The 18,858-nt window shown below is 54.3% G+C and overlaps 1 protein-coding gene across 1 annotated transcript in view; it reads left to right on the top strand.

Annotated features, from left to right (window-relative positions):
* LRIG1 (leucine rich repeats and immunoglobulin like domains 1) overlaps nt 1-18,858 on the top strand; it is a 114,844-nt gene that overhangs the window by 72,109 nt on the left and 23,877 nt on the right. Inside the window, exons 4-9 of the mRNA XM_049640857.1 lie at nt 6,927-7,064; nt 9,433-9,576; nt 11,362-11,505; nt 13,740-13,883; nt 15,798-15,941; nt 17,884-17,964. Of these exons, the coding sequence (XP_049496814.1) occupies nt 6,927-7,064; nt 9,433-9,576; nt 11,362-11,505; nt 13,740-13,883; nt 15,798-15,941; nt 17,884-17,964 (795 nt within the window). The remainder of the gene's footprint in view (nt 1-6,926; nt 7,065-9,432; nt 9,577-11,361; nt 11,506-13,739; nt 13,884-15,797; nt 15,942-17,883; nt 17,965-18,858) is intronic.

The raw sequence follows: 18,858 nt of genomic DNA, 5'->3' as shown, positions 1-18,858 counted from the left end.
GTTGACCCGCGGTGTAGACAATAGGTGCATAACTTCAGGAACCAGCTGCAATCCATTTGCCCCACCTTGACCCTGCCTCCTTTGATCTCGTTGCCCTTTCTTGTGGCTGTTGTTAGTGACATGAGATCTTTTCCACCACCAAGGGGAATACCTTATAAACCAGGCTTTCACAGAACCATAGTGGAGCAGTCACTTATGATAAAAAGTTTTAAATGTTGGTTTCAAATGCCTCTGTCTGTTTTACCGTCCAATTTAACATCAGCTCTGAAAACGTAGCCAAGTGGAGAGGGCTTATCTTGCCTGCTCTCTGCCTTTGAAGACCGATTTTATTTTGAAGCCTTTAACAGGTGTTGGTTTAATAGACTTCTGCTGTATTAAGTTCTCCTCGCCCCAGAGGGCAGCCTGAGGGGTAAACCGCCACAGGGTGGAGGCGAATGTTGGGCCCTTCACCCTTCGCCGGCCGCACAACCTCAGAACCGCCCTAATTTGGTTTAGTGGCAGAGACAGGCTGGGCATCCCTCCCCAGCTCTCCATTCCCTAAGAATAAAGGTAGCCATTCGCACATACAGGTCCCTAAAGACATGGTCTCAAAGCAACTATTCTCTTCTTTCTTACGCAGAATGTCCTGCGTAAGCGCTTTCCCTTCCTCTGCGTTGTGCGCGGAGATGGGGCCCCCGCACAAAGCCCTCTGCAGATTTGCTGCTCACGCAGGACTCCGGGAAGCTGGTACAAAAGCTGGGCCTCGCCGCGGCCAGTTAATTACCCAGAGCAGTCTGAGGTGACCAGGAAGTAGCCGGCTAGCATTCAGATCCAGCCAAGCTTTGCTGAAGGTTTATGGATCGAATCCAGGACGAGGTTCTTAAAATTCTGCTGGGGGAGCCTCTCAGATGGCATGCCGGAGGGTCCTGCTCCCCTGAGTTTGCATTCTGGTTCTCCTTGTCTCTCAGCTGTGTGAGACCTCAGGAGAATCGCAGCAGGATCTCTAAGCCTCAGTTTCTTCCACTGTAATGCACAGAAAATAACGGTACCTTTGTCTTTAGATCCCCGTGTGATTTCCCTGAGGCTTTCGCCCAGGGCCTGCTGCCTATAGGTGTTGAGGTATTGGCCAGCTCTTGCTAAAAGGAACTTGAACAGGGACCCAGAAATTAGATGAGTGTGGACTTACTTGGGAACTGGGCAGTTAGGTAAAGGAGTCACCTGGTGACCGCTTCTGTGTTTGCACGTGGCATTAAAAAGCATGGACAGTTGCTTGAAAGTAGACCACCTGATGGGATCAGGGCAGCAACCACATTTTCCCAACTGTCTACGCTCAAGGAGGTAGGAGGGCTTCCCCTGAATACTGGCTGTTGGCTCGAGCCTTTATGGATGGGTGCGTGGAGGGGGGTGGCTTGGACAGGCCAACTTCCCCCGGGATAGGGGGCGGGCAGGGTAGAGTTTGGTGGGCTGGGGTCAGGGGTGTGCACATAAGCTATGCTTTGGCTGCAGGAGCAAGGAGGGGGTGTGATGCAGCTGGTTGGGGATCCATCGGGGTTCTAGCCATGGAGTCCTGCAGAAGCTTTCGTCTGGGATTTACTTTGAGGCACAGCTCCCCAAGACGGCCCGGTCTCCCTGTGGCTGGGTGTGATGCTCTCCAGCCGGAGCACGCTTGTTTCATGCACACAGCTAAGAGGCAGAGCTCTGAGTCAACGCTTCACTGCTGAGAGAGGAGTCAGGCCTGCCTCCTCGCACCGAAAGGGCAGAGGAGTAGACAGGATCCAGTCATTCATTCATTTTATTCATTCTCTTGCCAGAGCACCTCCCGCTAACTAGGTCCTGAGCCTGGCTCTGAGGATACAAATATGACTAATAAAAACAAGAACCGGTTTTATTGAGCAACTGCTATGTGTCAGGTCACATCACCCATGGGGCATAGGAACTTCACACGTTGCTTTATAGATGAGGCTGCTCTTGAAGTTCACGCCTGGAAGTTGTGTAACTGGGGTTTGAACTCAGGCAGGGCAGTGCTCGCGGCATGTTCTGTGCTGTGCCAAGTCCCAGCCCAGGAAGAACTCCTGGCCGTGGGTGGAGTTGCCATGGTCCACGGAGACCTCTCACCCGCTGGGATTCTTGTTTTGAGAAGGAGGGGAGGCAGAGTCCACAGGAACGCAGAACTGTGTGGTCAGTTTTGCAGAGTACACGGAGTTCAGGAAGGATGTGATCAGGGCTCTGGGCTAGAGTGTGGAGCAGAGAGGGGCACCTGGGTGACTCAGTCGGTTGAGCATCCAGCCTTTGGTTTCGGCTCAGGTCATGATCTCACGGTTTGTGAGTTTGAGCCCCGCATTGGGCTCTGTGCTGACAGCTCAGAGCCTGGAGCCTGCTTTGGATTCTCTCTCTCTCTCTCTCTCTCTCTCTCTCTCTCTCTCTCTCTCTCAAAATGAGTAAGTAAAAATTAAAAACAAAAAAGAGTGTGGAGCAGAGAGCCTAGTCCAGCAGGGAGAGGCAGTGCATCCTTGGCAGCTGGGAACAGGGGTGTTTAAGCCCTGAGGACCCCTGGAGCTGCTGCGGGCCAAGTCTCTTGTGTGTCTGGGCCGTGCTGCCACAGGCCAGTTGACACCCTTTCTTTCCTTCATGTTCCCTAACTGAACTCATCTGCTTGCAGGCTTTTCTTCTGTTGAAATGCTGGCGAGCCCCAGATCTGTGGGATTCAGAAATTTAACCTGTATTCATTTTTTTTCCACCACATATTTATTGAGCACCTGTTATGTGCCTCACGCCATTCCAGTGGTTGGAGACACATTGGTGGACAAAACTGACTGATAGCTCTGCCTTCTTTGAGCCACATCCTGGTGGGAGGGAAGATGTTAAACTGGAAATAAGCATTTTGCTGGATATATTAGGTGATAATTAGAGCTTTTGGGAAAAATACCGTAGGAAGCGTAGTGGAAAGTGTGTGTGTGTTTGTGAGAGAGAGATGGGGTGAAGGAGCCTATGGGTTTAGAGAACATGGCCAAGGACATTTGAATAAGATGGGAAAGGGTTAAGGGGATACCATCTATGGGTCTCGGGGGGCGGGGAGGAGCATTCTATGCAGAGAGAAGGGCAAGTGCAAAGGTCCTGAGACAGGTGTGTGCCTGCGTGGGAGAGGGTCCATGTGGGGCAGTGTGTGAGGAACAGTGCAGAGACAACAGGGCGCTATGTGGCAGTCACGTGGGCTTTGGAGACCGTTGTGAGGACTTAGTCCTAAATGAGATGCAAGAGCCATCTTTTGAGTTGTAGGCAGTGGATTCTTGTAAACTGACTTTGTTTTCCGGTTTGGTTTTTATATCGTGATAATATTTACCATCGGGATCCTTTTTTAAGCTCAGTAATGCGAAGTACGCTCATTGTGTGCAACTAATTTCCAGGGCTTTTTCCCTCTTGCAAAACTAACCCTCTGTACCCATCGAACACCTCCCCTTTCCTGCCTCCTCCCGCCCGGGCAAGAACTACTCTACTTTCTGCTTCAGTGAATCTGACTCCGCCAAGAAACTCACAGATGTGGAACCAAACAGCATTTGTCTTTCTGTGATCGGCTTTTTTTGGTTTCACGTGACAATGCCCTCCGGATTCATCCATGTTGTAGCTCAGGTCAGAATTCCCCTTTCAAGGCTGAAGAGTAGTCCGTGGTCCATGTATGGGGCCCTGTGTTCATCCACTCATCCCTCCAGGCACATTTGGGCTGCTTCCCCTTCTGGGTATTGTGTGTAATGTTGCTCTGAACATGGCTGTGTGTGTAAGTCTTTCATTTTTTTCAATTTTTTTAAATGTCTGTTTACTTTTGAGAGAGAGAACACATGAGCATGGGGGAGGGGCAGAGAGAGAGAGAGAGAGAGGGAGACACAGAATCGGAAGCAGGCTCCAGGCTCTGAGCTGTCAGCACAGAGCCCGACGCGGGGCTCGAACCCACAAACCACGAGATCATGACCTGAGCTGAAGTCGGTTGCCTCACCGACTGAGCCCCCCAGGAGCCCCTGCATGTGTCTTTGAGATGTGCTTTCAGTTCTTTGGGATATATAGCCAGAAGTAACACTGCTGGATCATGTAATAGTTCTTTAATGTTTTGAGGTTCCACCCTGGCATTTTCTTCAGCACTTTGTTGTGGTTCCTCTTTCCCTACATGCTTGTAGCCATCGTATGGGTGTGAGGTGGTTTCTCATTGCGTTGCCCTAGTGATTAGTGCTATTGAGTGTCTTTTCCTGTGCTCAGTGGCCATGCACTCGTCCATCTTCGGAGAAATATCTGTTCAAGTCTTTCGCCCATTTTTTAATCAGGTTGTTGGGGTTTTTGGTTGTTGAATTGTAGGAGTTCTTTCTATATTCTCGATACTAACCCCTTGTCAGATATATGATTTTCAAATGTTTTCCCCCCATTTCTTGGGATGCCTTAAAGGATCTCTTTGGTTACTGGGTTGGGAGTGGTCCGTATGTGGACGAGGATGGAAGGCATAGCCACCAGCCTAACCAGGGTATTTTAATATTTGCAAACCAGAATATTTAGTATCACTGATGCAGCCTCCAGCTGTCATCTCCAGCTCCCGTGGGCCCCTCTCGTCCTCTTCTCTTGCGTCTGTGTCTGTGTTGCTGCCCCGTCTCTCCTCGACCATGGGCACGTGGAGTCCCTGCTCCCCAGGGTGGCCTGGGGGCCCTTGCCTGGTGTGCTCTGTCTGTCCCTAGTGTCCGGTCCTGCCCCCAGAGCTGGACCCCCCATGCTGGTCTGGCAGAATTCAGCACGGCTCCTGGCACATTTCGTCCACCTTGCCTCCGACACCCTCACTCCCACGCTCTGTTGTGTCTCGTCCGCATGGCTGCCCCTTGGGCCAGCTGGGGAGCTCTCTACAGCGTGTGAAAGAGCCCCATCCTCATTACAGTAGCCTTCCTCCAGAGTGGGGCTGGTGCCCCACAGAACGTGCTGGAGTCGCTAAATAAACAGACTGGCAAGAAAGACAAAGACAGGTGTAAGATGAAAGGCAGAGACTGAGAGACGAGGCGCAGTGAGAGAAATGTCGGGGGGCTCGCAGCTGTCCCGTGGGCCCTTGCTGTGTGCACGGTCCCTTTCTGCCCCACTTCGGGGCCGCACTGGGGCTCCTTGCCTGCTTTCACATCGTCTCTTCCTGGCTCCTTGGTCCTGCATTCACAGTTTCTGGACGAGGCTCAGCTCTGCTGCCTTTATTTCTTGTTCTTTCTTTCCCATACTTAACATAATAAAGGTTTTCTTTTCTTTTTTTTCTTTTTCTTTTGGAGTCAGAAAACTGAAGAGACCATCTCTATTAGACACATTGTAAAGAACTCAAAGGAAATAGCTTCTGGGGGGTGGGGAGGGGACACGAAGGGAAAAGCGGCCTTTCATTCTGGGGAGACTTCCCCGTGTCTGGAGTTGTGCCCCTGTAAATGGGTGTTGGGTTCAGGGCCTGGGAGAGTTGTGAAAACACAAAGGAGCGGACAAGAAGCCCCAGGGCTTCTGGGAGAGAGAGCCTCGTTTATGCCTGCTGGAACCGATTTGGCCAAGTGTGTGTTTAAAAGAGATGCCACTGGGTACGCGACGCCTGGCTTACTCGTGTTGTGTTCAAGAATGCTTTGATTGGCCGGGGCCCCTGATGCTGTTCACTCAGAAACTGGCCCGAGTGAGGGCCTGGAACCAGCACAACCCCAGCAGATTCTGAAGTATCTGAATATTGGGACGAGGGCTGCTGGGGTTTGAATCTGCCCCACGGAGCCAAATCCACGGTGGGGGCCACCTGTGTCCTGCAGCCGTTGTCCGTGTTTCTTGTCTTTCTCCTGATTAACTGGTACTGGCCGGTTGGTTAGACCGTGGGTTTTTCAGGAGGACGACACGTGCAAGTAAGTCACGGTGGTAGACTGCCTTCCTTGGGCAGGGGTTAAACACTCCGAACGCTTGGGTTAACGTCTGCTTTAGTGGGTCTCCCATATGCCTGAAATAAGGGGTGGTGGCCCCGTCTTGCATATGAGGAAACCGAGGAACAAAACTGTCAAGGGGGTCGAGTCGGAAAGATCGGAGGATTCAATTCCGGCTAGACTGAGCGCCCAGTTCCTGTTGCCCTTAGGTTGTCAGAATCGTGTCATTAAAAAAAAAAGAAAAAAAAATCCCTCGTGCCTGTCTTCACACCTGGCAAAACGTGTGGTGCATGGCGATGGGTTAAGTTAGATGAGACCTGAACTCGGTGCTCTGGAGCCTGCAGCCTCCTAAGTGATGGGGCTGGGCTGCGTTCTGAAGATGCTAAGTGAGAACCACACCAGGAGCTGGCTGGTTCCACCGGGCACATTCCTTATGGGAAAGCGCCCTGGTCAGTTCTGAGTTGCGGTCTCGCTGTTCTTTGCATGGCGGCCTTCCACATTACTCCTGCGGGCTTCTCCTTGGGGAGAACCTAGGCTTTGAGTTTGGGTGGACAGACTTGTCATGGACAGAGAATTCAGTACCGTAGCAGCCAGCCAGCAGGTGATAACGTCATAGCAAGAAGAATGGGAGAGCTCATTTTAAGAATGCTACCACCATTTAAAAAAACAATTTTTTTTTTTTTTTAAAGGAGGGCAGGTGCACCACCTGGGTGGCTTCGTCGGTTAAGCATCCGACTCTGGCTCAGGCCATGATCTCATGGTTTGTGGGTTCAAGCCCCACATCGGGCTCTGTGCTGACAGCTCAGAACTCGGAGCCTGGTTTAGATTCTGGATCTCCCTGTCTCCCCCTTTCCTGCTCATGCTCTTCCTCTCTGTCTCAAAAATAAATAAACGCTAAGAAAACGCGACACCACTCTTATAATTTTCTGAATGAGCAAAACAGGGAGGAAGACGTGTGAAAAGAGGCGGGGCGGGTGGGGGGGGATGGGTAGAGGGAATAATGGTTCCCTTGCAGAAAGACACGCTCAGGTCCCCTTGTCCGTTTGTGTGTTTTAGGCAACACAATAAGATTCGCAGCGTGGAGGGGAGTCAGCTGAAGGCTTACCTTTCCTTGGAAGTGCTGGACCTGAGCTCGAACAACATCACGGAGATCCGGAGCGCCTGCTTTCCGCAGGGGCTGCACATCAGGGAGCTGTAAGTGCCCGTGCCCCGCTGTCAGCACCCGCGTGCACGCGGGGTGTGCGTGTCCTTCTCCCCCCCGCCCCCGCGGCCTGCCCGAGACTCCGGGCGTGGGCGCACCCCTCTGGCTTCCCTCGGCAGGGCGCCCGGGTTCCTTATCTCCCGTGGGCACAGGTGTAGAGCATTTCCTAAGGAGCGGCGTTTCTCTGACAGCAGGGGTGGAGGTGGGCCCAGGGAGAGCTTGGCAAGGGGCCTCTCACACCCACCAGCTGAGGGGAGGGTCTGGCCCTCAGACACAGGTCTGTCTTGATAGAGGGCCTGTGTTCTTCGTCCTTCCCTGGGCTGCCTCCCAGGAGAGCTTGGGGAGAAGGTTCGGGGGCACTTAGAAAACAGCACTGTGGGGAGACCTCCCTGCTGAGGCTGTAGCAGTGGGTGCTGGCCTCTGCGGCACTGACCCCCGAAGCCTGGCGTGAGGTCTCTTCGAGCAGGCCCTGACTCCCTTCTGCGGCTTCCCCGGCCCTGTCCTTTTTGCTGGTCTGTGTCTCGTCTGCCCATCGTCCTAGCCCTTCTCACACCCAGTGGATGGTAGAAGGGAGGAAAAACCGTGAAAGCCTGTTGAGCTTGCTGCTTGTTGGTAGAAAAATGGTGCTTCGGAGAAGAAACGAAAAACCCGGGCTCCGGAGAGGTCTTCAAATGACACGAGTTTTCATTTCCTGTGTTCTTTTACTGATCCTGAGTCATTTTGGAGATCGTCCATGAGGCTGGTTTAGGGGTCGTTATGACCCCTAAGCTCAGGGAGGCCAGGGCTTGGCACAGGGATTTTCCAAGACCCCCAGGAGGGGGCGTGATTTCTTTCTAAGGCTGCATCAAGGCACCAGATTTGGTAACGAGGGGGGGACCTGGCCTCTGTTAAGCCCGTGTGACCGTGCTCAGCCCCCACTCAGGGCTTTGCGAAAGTGTACAGCCACCGCCTGGCATTCCCTCGCTTGGGACGAAGGAACCAGCAACTGCTCAACTGAATCACATTGACCTCCGTCTGCACGAAAGCAGGAGGGACTATTTTGGTAGCTACTGGCCGGTGTGTATCTTCATCCCACAGACTGTTCTTCTGTAATGGGGAGTGTTAAGAACACACAGTCCAGCCCCATTTGCACAGAATCCTCTTGTGCCGTGGCCTGGGCCATGGCCGGGTGGGGAGGCAAGAAATGCCTGCTTCTCTTCCCTTCTCTGGTGGAGCAGACTCTCTCTGGTCTTTTTCCTTGTGCTACAAAAAGCAGCATTTGTCCAGGGAAGGCGGAAGGAGAGGTAGTAACAGTAACTTTAAAAAAAATTTTTTTTTTTAAATTTTTATTTATTTTTGACAGAGAGAGAGAAAGACAGAGCATGAGCGGGGGAGGGGCAGAGAGAGAGATACACACAGAATCTGAAGCAGGCTCCAGGCTCTGCACTGTCAGCACAGAGCCCGATGCGGGGCTCGAACTCACAAACCGCGAGATCGTGACCTGAGCCGAAGTCAGATGCTTAACCGACTGAGCCACCCTGGTGCCCCAATGGCAGTGACTTCTGATAGGAATAGTGTATCATTCCTTCCCTTTCTGTTTTTTTTCTCTTTTTTTTTTTTATTGATAGAATTTATGCACTATGGAAAGCCCGGATGCAACCTGGTATATTGTAGTGTGGTGTGAGGGGAGGTGCCCTTTACATACATAATCCGCTAAGTGGACGTCCCATTACAGAATTGAAGGGATCCTGTGCAGGTCTCCTTCACTAGTGTTTCTCTGGATACCGTTTGAAACGATTAAAATGAATCAGTTTAGACACATTTGTAAGTGTGTGTGCGTGCGTGTGTATATAAACGTATAAATGTATCTATACATATCAAGTTGTGTGGTGAGACCCACTTTAACATTTAAGACTCTTTGTCTAAATTAGTAAATCCATTCTGCCCTTCACCTGGAAGTTGACATTCTGATTCCTAGGGTTTTTCTCACCAACCTTGAACCCCAACTCTTGGTTGGGGGTGTTGAGGGACTCCTGCAGGTAGCTCTGGAGACGGCCGGTGCTCGGCCAGGCTGGGGTGCGAGGGTGCTGGGTGGAGGTGACTGACGTCGACCCCCCGGCCCTCCAGCGGAAGGCCCTGGCCACAAGCACAGCGCACTGGGGGGCTGAAATGACACTTCCACCAGGGCCTGAAGTGGAGGGTGCTGACACCCAAGTCTCCTGGCTCCCCCATCCGGGAGTTTAGGTGACCGATGTGTCCCTGGAAACCCACCCCTCTGGGTGTTGCTTTGGCTTCTCCCCAACCCATGCAACTCCAGTGTCTGTAACGGGATGAGGGAAGCCCCCTTCTGACCATTTCATTTTCTGTCCTCTGTTCTTCCAGCAACCTGGCAAGCAATCGCATTGGCAGCCTGGAGTCGGGAGCATTTGATGGCCTGTCCCGGTCGCTGGTAATGCTTCGCTTGAGCAAAAACAGGATCACCCAGCTTCCTGTGAAAGCATTCAAGTTACCCAGGCTGACGCAACTGTGAGTATAGAAACCTGCACTTTAATTAAGGTTAGCCAAACTCTGTGGAGGCCAGCGTTCCCCACGGACCTCATTCCAAATGCGACCCCTTCCTCACTCCCCATCAGGCTTTACATACGCCGTCATTAATGGCCTTGTGGCGACACCTAATAAAAGCAAATTAGAAGCCGGGTCTGGTGCCTGTGGGCTGCCTCAGGTTGCTGAGAAAAAGATCCACTGAGGATATACATGCTTGTCCTCACTGGCACTTTGCAAAATGAAATGAGGAGTCCTGCTGGTGAGCTGATCCTGGCTAATGCTTAGGCTGTGTGGCTTGGGTTATTTATCTTGGGGTTTTTTGTGTTGGTTTTTTTTAAAGTACCCATAAAATCTGTACCATGGTGGCTCAGTCGGTTGAGTGTCTGACTCCTGACTTCAGATCAGGTCATGATCTCACGGTCTTGGGAGCGAGCCCCGCACTGGGTTTCACACTGACTGTGGGGTCTACTTGGGATTCACTCTCTCTCCCCTCCTGTCCCTCTTCCTCGCTTGCACACGTGCGCTCTCTCTCAAATTAAAAAATCTGTACTGTGGACGTTATGGTGTCCCACACTTTTTGAGCAGCCTCAGAGGAAGTTAGTGTAGACCGAGATGGACCGTCTCCATCTACTATGATTTTTTTTTTTTTTTGAAGAAAGCATTTATTTGTTTAGTTCTTTGATATCTGAGGCCGAATGCTCTCCTAAGATGGCACAGGGTTGGATTCAAGAAAACCTGTTTTCCAGAGCCCGGTGGACCGTTTGTTCCCTGGTTTTTCGTTTTCCTGTATTCTCTTTGTATTAGAAGAGAACGTTTCAGGAAAAGAAGCTGATATTGGAGACTGGGTTTAAACAGAACGCACCGATTGTTCGGAGTCAGATTTGGTAGCAAGACGGTGTGCCCCCCACCCCCCAGAGCTCTCACTGCCTGTGTTGTGCACGCGTGTACACACACACACACACACACACACACACACACACACACACACACCCCACCCCCCCTCATTAGATCCAGGCTCTGACTCTGCTCTCTTCAGCTCTGGAGAAGGTCTCTTGATGCTCGGGAGGTTGTGTGGGGGACAGAGTCATGAGACACTGCAGAAGTATTTGGGGAAAACCAAGGGCTTTCTGGTTAGCTCTGTGTTCTCCCCTCCCCTTCCCCCAGTGTTACTAATGGATCCAGCCCACCCAGATTCCTGAAATCTTTTGGGCAACTGAGGTTTTATCACGCTGGCGTCGGAAGCCGAATGTGTGGGCTTCACTGGTGCGTCAGCCCCCTCCTCGCCCAAGGGCACTGCCTTCTCTCCATCAGTGGGGACCCCGTTCGTGCCTTCAGTGGGAAGCGTCCTTGCCACTTGGCACCCAGTGGATCGGTTTTTCCCGGGGTGAGGCGTCCGGTACAGATTTCTGTTGCTGAGCTGAGAGACACCTCACCTCAGACGCTCACATCCTGAGTCACACCCACCTCCTCACTACAGAGCCATGGAGAGTTGGGGAGGAAGTGGAGCATTTGCTCACGTGGGGGTGCGGTGGGGCCAGCATCTGGGGAGCCCCGCGCGCTCCTTCCTCCACCAGCTGTGGCCCAGTCAGCGTCAGCGCCTGCGCCTGCGTGGCGGGCAGGAGTGTCCGTAAGACACGTCGCGGCCCCGCTGGGCCATCCTCGCCGCGATTCTCCCGGCTGGGCTTCTGGGCCTGCGTGGGAACGGTGGGAGGCGTCGGCAGGGTGCGTGCCGCGAGCCCTCTGAACCCGCGGTCTTCATCTCCTCAGGGACCTCAACAGGAACCGGATCCGGCTCATCGAGGGCCTGACGTTCCAGGGGCTCGAGAGTTTGGAGGTGCTGAAGCTGCAGCGAAACAACATCAGCAAGCTCACAGACGGGGCCTTCTGGGGCCTGTCCAGGATACACGTGCTGTAAGCGCGACGCCGGGTTCCGGGCACCGCGGGCCTGTGTGTGTTCCTTCGGCCCCCTGCCCGGAGGGGTCACGTCGGACTTCAGCCGGCCCCGGGCCCCCGCCGTGTGGCCTCTGGCCGGGCACGGCTCTCTGTCTTCGGGGACTCTGCCCCAGCTGAGCGTCGTCTTCTCCCAGGGTTTGGTCAGGGAAGCAGCTTGGTGAAGGTGGGAGAGGGAGCCGTTTTGCTGGGCTCCGCCACCCCCCTCCCCCCCGCCCCCCGCCATCTTCAGTGAGCAGCGGGGTGCAGAGTGGGCCCCCACCCCACACCCTCCCCTCTCCCCCATGCTGCAGGAAGTTCCCTGTCTCCCTGTTGGGGATTTGACAGTCTGTCTTGAGATGCAGGTGGGCCTAAAATGTATAGTTCATCCTGGGAGATATATTTACGTTTCGTGAGCTAATCAAGTCGCTCGGCGCAGATGTTCCGCTTTTATCCAGGGAGCGCGCTCTCCAGACAGATGCGCGAGGCCCCAGAGCTCGCTTGTGCACCGAGTCACGTAAAACCACGGCGGGAAGACATATGGAGAAGGGCAGGAAAGGCGGCTCTGATCTTCCATTTTTAAACATTTAAATTAGTTTATTTTCAACGGGAAGTAACATACACTCATAACTGAGTAAAATGAGGGTAAAAAAGCAGCCGGGGGTCCCCTTCCCCTGTCCTCTTCCCCCCAGTTCTGCTCCCAAGGGGCGGTCACTTACAGTCCTTTCCCGGTTGGTTTTTCTTTTCTCTTTTTTTTCATTATTTTATGTTTAACTAATCTCTGCAGACAACATGGGGCTTGAACTTAGAACTGTGAGATTAAGAGTGGCACACTCCACCGACTGAGCCAGCCAGGGGCACCCCTCCTTGTTGGTTTTTCTGTGTGGAGTTTTGTTCGTGGTTATTTCCACGTTCCAGGACGTATCCCACTGTGTCTACGTTTGTCAACGGGAGATTTCTTGGGTTGTGGTCAGCGATGTAATTTGCTCAGGACCCCACCCCCTGCCCCCTCCTTTCCAGTCTTACCAGTTACATCACTGTGTTCACATCCTTTGTTATCTTTGCAGCTGAGACAGAGAACAAAAACCCCACATCCGGTTTCATCGGCTCTGCACCCTGCTCGTTTATCCGAAGCGTCTCTGATGAGCGCCTCTTCCCGCCCACCGCCAGACCCACACACTTTGTGGGGTGGGGGCATTCGCATTAGCGGTGCCGTCTTGCTGGTCCCCTTCTTCCCGGTCCTTTGATTGGCCTCAGCTCTGTATCTGTTCAGAAACACTTGCCCTTGACGTGCTTACAGCTGTCGTTTAGAACCTGGAATCCCAGGTGTTTATGTACTGGGTATGCCGACGTTCAAAGAGAAGGCTCAGAAGAAAATGGAGTTAGCACGTCCCATTTGGTTTTTAGTTTGAGCAGATTCATCCCGTGCAGGGGGATGAGTTGCCCGAGAGGTTATTTATAAACGAGCTCACCTTTTGGGCAGTGGCGGAAAGTGAGATAGACAGGGCGGAACCCGGTTGCCCAAAGACCTTGTGATACTGAACGTGGGGCAACATTGGAATTAGTACCTTTTATGCAAGAGGCCAGTCCAGGACGGTCGTCCTGGGCTAGGGTGTGCAGGGTCGAGAAGCAGCGTAAGAACGTCCTCACCTGACCGACCCGGTGGGGCCTAAGTGCTGGGCTCTGTGCTGAAATTGTGACGCACGTTCTCCTGTGTGCTTTTCGTATCAGCCCTGTGAAGTTGCCACCTCGGGTCTCTTCGTATTATAGATGTTCCCGCCTCATTCACCCAGCAAAGTGGCAAAACTAGGATATCGATCCAAGTAGCCTGAGCCCAGAGCGAAGGTGTCTCTGGGCACCAGACCTGGGTTCGAATTCTGGCCCTTCGCTGCCCACTGAGCTGGGGACTGAATCTTGGAAGTCATACCTCACTCCTCCCTGCCTCAGCGTCACGTTACCTGTCAGATGGGGATAAGAGGTCCCTCCCCCCCACCATTCTGTCTTCTTCTCTTCCTTTAATGGGCTCGGCTGCTGCCGGGCGCGGTGTGCCCGCGTGTGCACCTGGGTCCCTTGGAGTCGGCTAACAGGGTACCCTTGCCCTCTGAACCCCGAGTCCACCGGGACGCTGGCGGCCCCCCGTCGGGTTTGCCCGTCGTCTCCCGCGCCCGTGTCTGAGGCAGAGGGGCCGCCCTCACCCCCGTGCCCTGTCATTGCAGGCACCTGGAGTCCAACAGCCTGGTGGAGGTGAACAGCGGCTCGCTCTACGGCCTGTCGGCCCTACAGCAGCTCCACCTGAGCGGCAACTCCATCGCCCGCATCAGCCGTGACGGCTGGAGCTTCTGCCAGAGGCTGCAGGAGTTGTAAGTGTCCCGCCTCGGCTCTGTGCACGGCGACTCTGGGAGCCCGAGCCTGTGGGCGACCCCGGGCCTGAGGCACGGCGGCCTCCAGGGGCCCGGCTGGCGCGGGCGCTCGGAGCCGGGCCTTGTGCCGCGTCACTGGGTCATTGACCGCGACAGTGGCACCACCGGCCCCCCGCTGGACGTGCCGGTGCCCCCCTGTTTCTCAACATGTGCAGAAGACAGGAGGTCTTAGAGGGAAAAAGTCGATCCTCACCATGTTGGCTCTTTCCCTTTAACGCGCTCCAGGTTTCTCAGTTCCAGTTTACTCCACTGTGGTTGTGGGCTTCTTTTTTTAAGAGGATCTGGGTGGATTTTCTTTTCTTCTAGGCTTGACTGTAGGCAAAGAGTCACCCACGGAAATGAACGGCTGTTAAAAGTGCCAAGCTTGTGTCTTGTGTCTGTCTTGACTTCACCCAGCCAGCAAGGGGGTGCTTTAAGCTCAGTGTTGAGTCTTTTGCAGGTGGTGCTTTTGTCTGTCTTTCCCTCTTCTCCCCCTTCCTCCTCCCCACCCCCACTGCACACTGACCTGGAGTTTGTATTTCACTGAACCCGTGATTATCTCATGCAAAAACCCATAGTCCCGTCTCTTTCCTCGAACGTACCCTCCTTGGATTTTGTGAGTGTGTGCCTTAGCGTTAACGCTTGAGATTTAGCTTCCAGACATTCAGGGCAGTGCGGCTTGCTCTTCTCAAGTGGTATTGAATGAATGGCTTCTGACCGTCTCCTGCCTCAGGCCATGCGCCCGCCCTCCCACTGCCCCCCTACCTCCCCCACCCCCACCAATTCCCAGGACTGATCTCAGCTGGTCGCTGCCCGGGCCTGAGCCAGGCCAGTGGCTAAGTGAGGAGGCTGTGCGCACCCCAGGTTTTGAGGCAGCCGGTGAGGGAGTGTTCCCAGTGCCCCTCTCTGGCAGGTGGCCCATGTGGAGCGGTCTTTCCCCTTCACAAGGGGCAGAGGGGTCATGGAAATGCCTTGACCAGCCTGTCAGTTTTCCTGACGTCTGGTAACCTCGGAGCCAGATTTAGGATTGCTTTCCAGCGTTTCTGGTCCTTCCTTTAAGCTAAATGCTTTAATTGCAGGTGAGGATGTAATTTTGATCACTTGCCAGGTCTTTGTGACTGGTAGACACCAGGACTGACTTCTCAGGAGGGAAAGAATGTTACTTCCTGCTGCCTTTAAAAACTCATAAATCTTCTCCGAGTTTATTTGGCTTCTTCCTGTCCCAACCCAAACTTCCCATTTTTCAACGGTGGAGGACTACTAAGTAACAACCCAGGGCCGTGTGGTGTCAAGGTGCATGAGCGCGAGCTGGGAGGAAGGTCTGATTCTGATGCTCGGGGCAGATGTGTGGTTGGGGGGGTGTGTGAATGGGGGGATATGTTCCCTGTCCTGCTTACAGGATGTCATGCTTATAGGCTGGCCTGGATGGGGGCAAGGGGACCGGAGACTGCCGCCCAGGTCGGGCGCACTGTTGTGGGAGGAAGGCTTGTTCCACGCAGTGGCTGGTGGCGCCCTCTGCTGGCCGATGTCAGGACTCTCGCTGGGCTCCCTTGCTCACCGTCAGAACCTCCTGGGCTCCCCGTCCAGGGTCTCGGGCCACTGTCGTGAGTGGTCTTTGATGGCCTGAGTCAGGACCCCCGCACGGACCCCAGCATGAGAGATTGGAACCTTAGGGTTCTGGTGTTGTATGACCTTGCGTCGTCCTCACAGCCTGATCTGCTGTCCGGTCTCCGTGGCTGGCATGAGTATTCCAGGAGCCTAACTGTGTGGGTGTGGGGCCCTGCTGGGTTTCTGGCTGCACGACCACTCTGGCCCTTGGGCCTCGCATGAGCCTGTGCCGCGTTGGTGATGTTTGCTTCCCCCTCCCTTCCCCAGGGTTTTGTCCTTCAATAATCTCACCCGGCTGGACGAGGAGAGCCTGGCAGACCTGAGTAGCTTGAGCATCCTGCGCCTCAGCCACAACTCCATCAGCCACATCGCAGAAGGCGCCTTCAAGGGACTCAAAAACCTGCGTGTCTTGTATGTCGTTCATCGTGGGGTCGACAGAACGAAGGGGTTCCCTGCTGGGAAGGCGGGATAGAGCAAACATGCCACCTTGCCGAGTTCCCTTCTCGTTGCTGTGCAGTCAGATTTGTGCAGAGGGTCCAGCAAAGAACCAGTGGGGCAGAGAAACGTCTCTCGGTCCCCCCGAGGGTGGTGCTGATAGAGGCGACAACTCAAAACCCTGCCGTTACCAAGCAGTAATTCTGCCGTGCCCTTGCTGGGATGCCGGGATCCCCTTGTTGGGAGCAGCCGTGTGGTCCGTCTGTCTAGTCTCGAATCTTCCCCATGTGCTTTCACAACCCGTGTCCAGGAGGCCCAATTTCAAGAGAGGTATCTAGGGCCTCCTCAGTCTTCCCTTGAACTTCAGTAGGGCCATTGAAAAAATAGAGGCACTCATGTCATTTTCTTTCAAATTCCTTATTAGGTGGGGTTGCCAGAAGTTGCTTCAGGATGTTTTCCTGGGAGTTAAGATTTGTCTTTTGTTGGCTCTGGAGAACTTCCAGGCCCCCAGAGAGGGGTGTATGGCTTTCCACAGACAGTCGTAGTAGATCTGAAGCTGCCTTCCCAGCGTGCCCCGCTGCCCGGAGGGCCTGTTCCAGTGTGACAGGAGGCCCTGTGCACTTGCACCTGGCGGGGAGGGCAGAGCAGGCTTCAGTGCTGGGCCGTTGTTGGGGAGTGTGAAACAGCCCGGATGCCAGGCTATTGAAGCCGAGGTCAGCCAGCCTTCGCGCTTGCACGGCCTGAATAACAAGGCCGGGGACATTCAGATTGAGCCAGAAAGAAGAGAAAAGCTTTGGCAGCCAGGGTGAGGAGCTGGGAGACAGGCACACAGAGCGGCAGCCCTGGGTCCCGGCTTTCAGTGTGAAGATAATAAGGAGAGACCCGCTGAAAGGAGAGGTCCCTTCCAGCAGCAGAATCTCAGGGCTCCGAGCCTTCTGCTGTAAGATCAAGGTCAGAAGGAGCACTGTGCCTCTCAGCCGGGGGCCCCCCTCCCTCCTGGCAGTGCTCATTCCTTGTGAAGGCTCCCATGGGGCCAAGAGCAGTGTCCCTTTCTCTTCCTGGCCTGCCTCAGCCAGGGTTTGGCAGAGGAAGGGGTAGGAGCCAAGAACCGTGGGGGGGATGTTGGAGGGGCTGCTGGTAGGGGCAGAGAGGGGGGACTTGGTCGCCAGGTGGGAGCATCGCCTGGCGCTGTCCTCTGCCCTGGAAGCAGGGGGGGGGGGGGGGGGGAGGAGGGAGCTGAGTCATCCGCCTTGTGATCTGCATTGTTGGAGGAGACTGGGCTGAAAAGTTGGCCTCATCCACCAACCCTGGCAAGTGGGTCACAAGTCTGACTCAGCGCCCAGATGTCGTCCCTGGCTCCGAGTCCGCGCCTGTGCAGGCCCTGTGAGGAGGGGTGACTCGGGCCTCCGAACCCACTTGCCAGCATGGAGTGGCCCCAGGGAGGACCCTGTGTGGGGGCCTCTTCTTCGCTCTTTCCTCCATGTGCCTTCGGCAGTTTCTCAGTCAAGCCTAGGAAAGGGATTCTGGCTGGTGTGAGAGCAGACAGGAGCCTCAAAAGACCTCTCGGGCTCATTCCCAGTGCCCGTGGTCAGATGCCTGCTCTTGGGGGGTTTCCCATGTGCTGTCCGCACCCTGTCCTTACCCAGGGCCCAGCCCTACCCAACTGGGGAGCAGCCCACGGAGCTGGGGTGGCTGTGAGTTTGAGGCATGCCTTGGCTTTGCGGGAAGGCCGAGAAGGCCAGGCTACACCGCAAGGCATGCAGAACGGGGTTCCTGTGGCCCAGTGGCCACACTCGTGTTGGCCGTACATTACAGCTGGGCATTGGGTGACAGAGCGGGTGTCTATTTTCCCGCTTCGTGTTAAAGAGGGTCGAGAACTCAGGCTGGATGGTGAGCCTTCTCTCTGTCTCCTCCCTAGGGATCTGGACCATAACGAGATTTCGGGCACAATAGAGGACACAAGTGGGGCCTTTACCGGGCTTGAAAGTCTCAGCAAGCTGTGAGTATCTCGGCGTTGGCTCTTCTGTGGAGGGGGTGCACAGTGCTTCTCAGGCTCCCCCGTGCCGCCTCTTTTGTGGGCCCAGCTGGAGAAGGGCTGGCTCCCATTTATCTTCCTTTGTTTGGGAAGCAAAGTCTGAATAAGAGAGCCAAGACATCCCAGCTTCTCTGTGGCCAGTGGTCTCATCACTGCCCTGGGCGTTGGTTCCTTTGGGGCCGAAGATCCGGTGTTCAGAGGCCTGTTGGATTTTCTGTCCCGCTGAATTTGTGACTGACCGGGAAACGGCTGAGTTTTTTGTCCTGCTTTGCACAAAAGAGTCTCGCCCTGTTACTCGATTCCTAGAAATTGTGTGAGATGTCTAAAGCCAAGTGCCATTGACGGTTTTGAGTCTTTGGTCAGTACTTCAGTTGTCAGTCATAACGTCACACAGAAACAGTCATTACGACAGGTAATGTAATGACTCGTTTTTATTCCCGGTTTCTGATGTTTTTATTTTTTTTTAGGCTCCTGGAGTTGTCAGTTACTGTGCAAGGCATGTGTGTACATGTGTTGTATCTGACAACCAACAACCTTGTGAGTTAGGCTCTGTTATGCAACCTTTTTTGTAGTTGAGGAAACGTGGGTGCAGGGCCTTTGCCCAAGACCACACACTGTGGAGGGTCGGGACCAGCCGGTCTGGCTCTGGAGCCCACACTGTTCTCCCTGAGTGGGCCACCGCAGGAGCCTCTGGGACGGGGCAGGGGAGTCCGAGGGAGGGTCCGGGGCAGACAGAAAGAGGCAGTCACCGCTCAACCTCCCCAGGCCTGTTCGAGTGACTGCGAGCTGAGCACAGTACAAGTGTCAAGCAGATACTCTGAAAGCAGCCGCAGGGTGGAAGGTCCCGGGACAGCCTGT

The sequence above is a fragment of the Panthera uncia genome, chromosome A2, assembly GCF_023721935.1.
Source record: "Panthera uncia isolate 11264 chromosome A2, Puncia_PCG_1.0, whole genome shotgun sequence".
Classification (NCBI taxonomy): Eukaryota; Metazoa; Chordata; class Mammalia; order Carnivora; family Felidae; genus Panthera; species Panthera uncia.
This window is presented reverse-complemented; position numbering and strand designations above follow the sequence as displayed.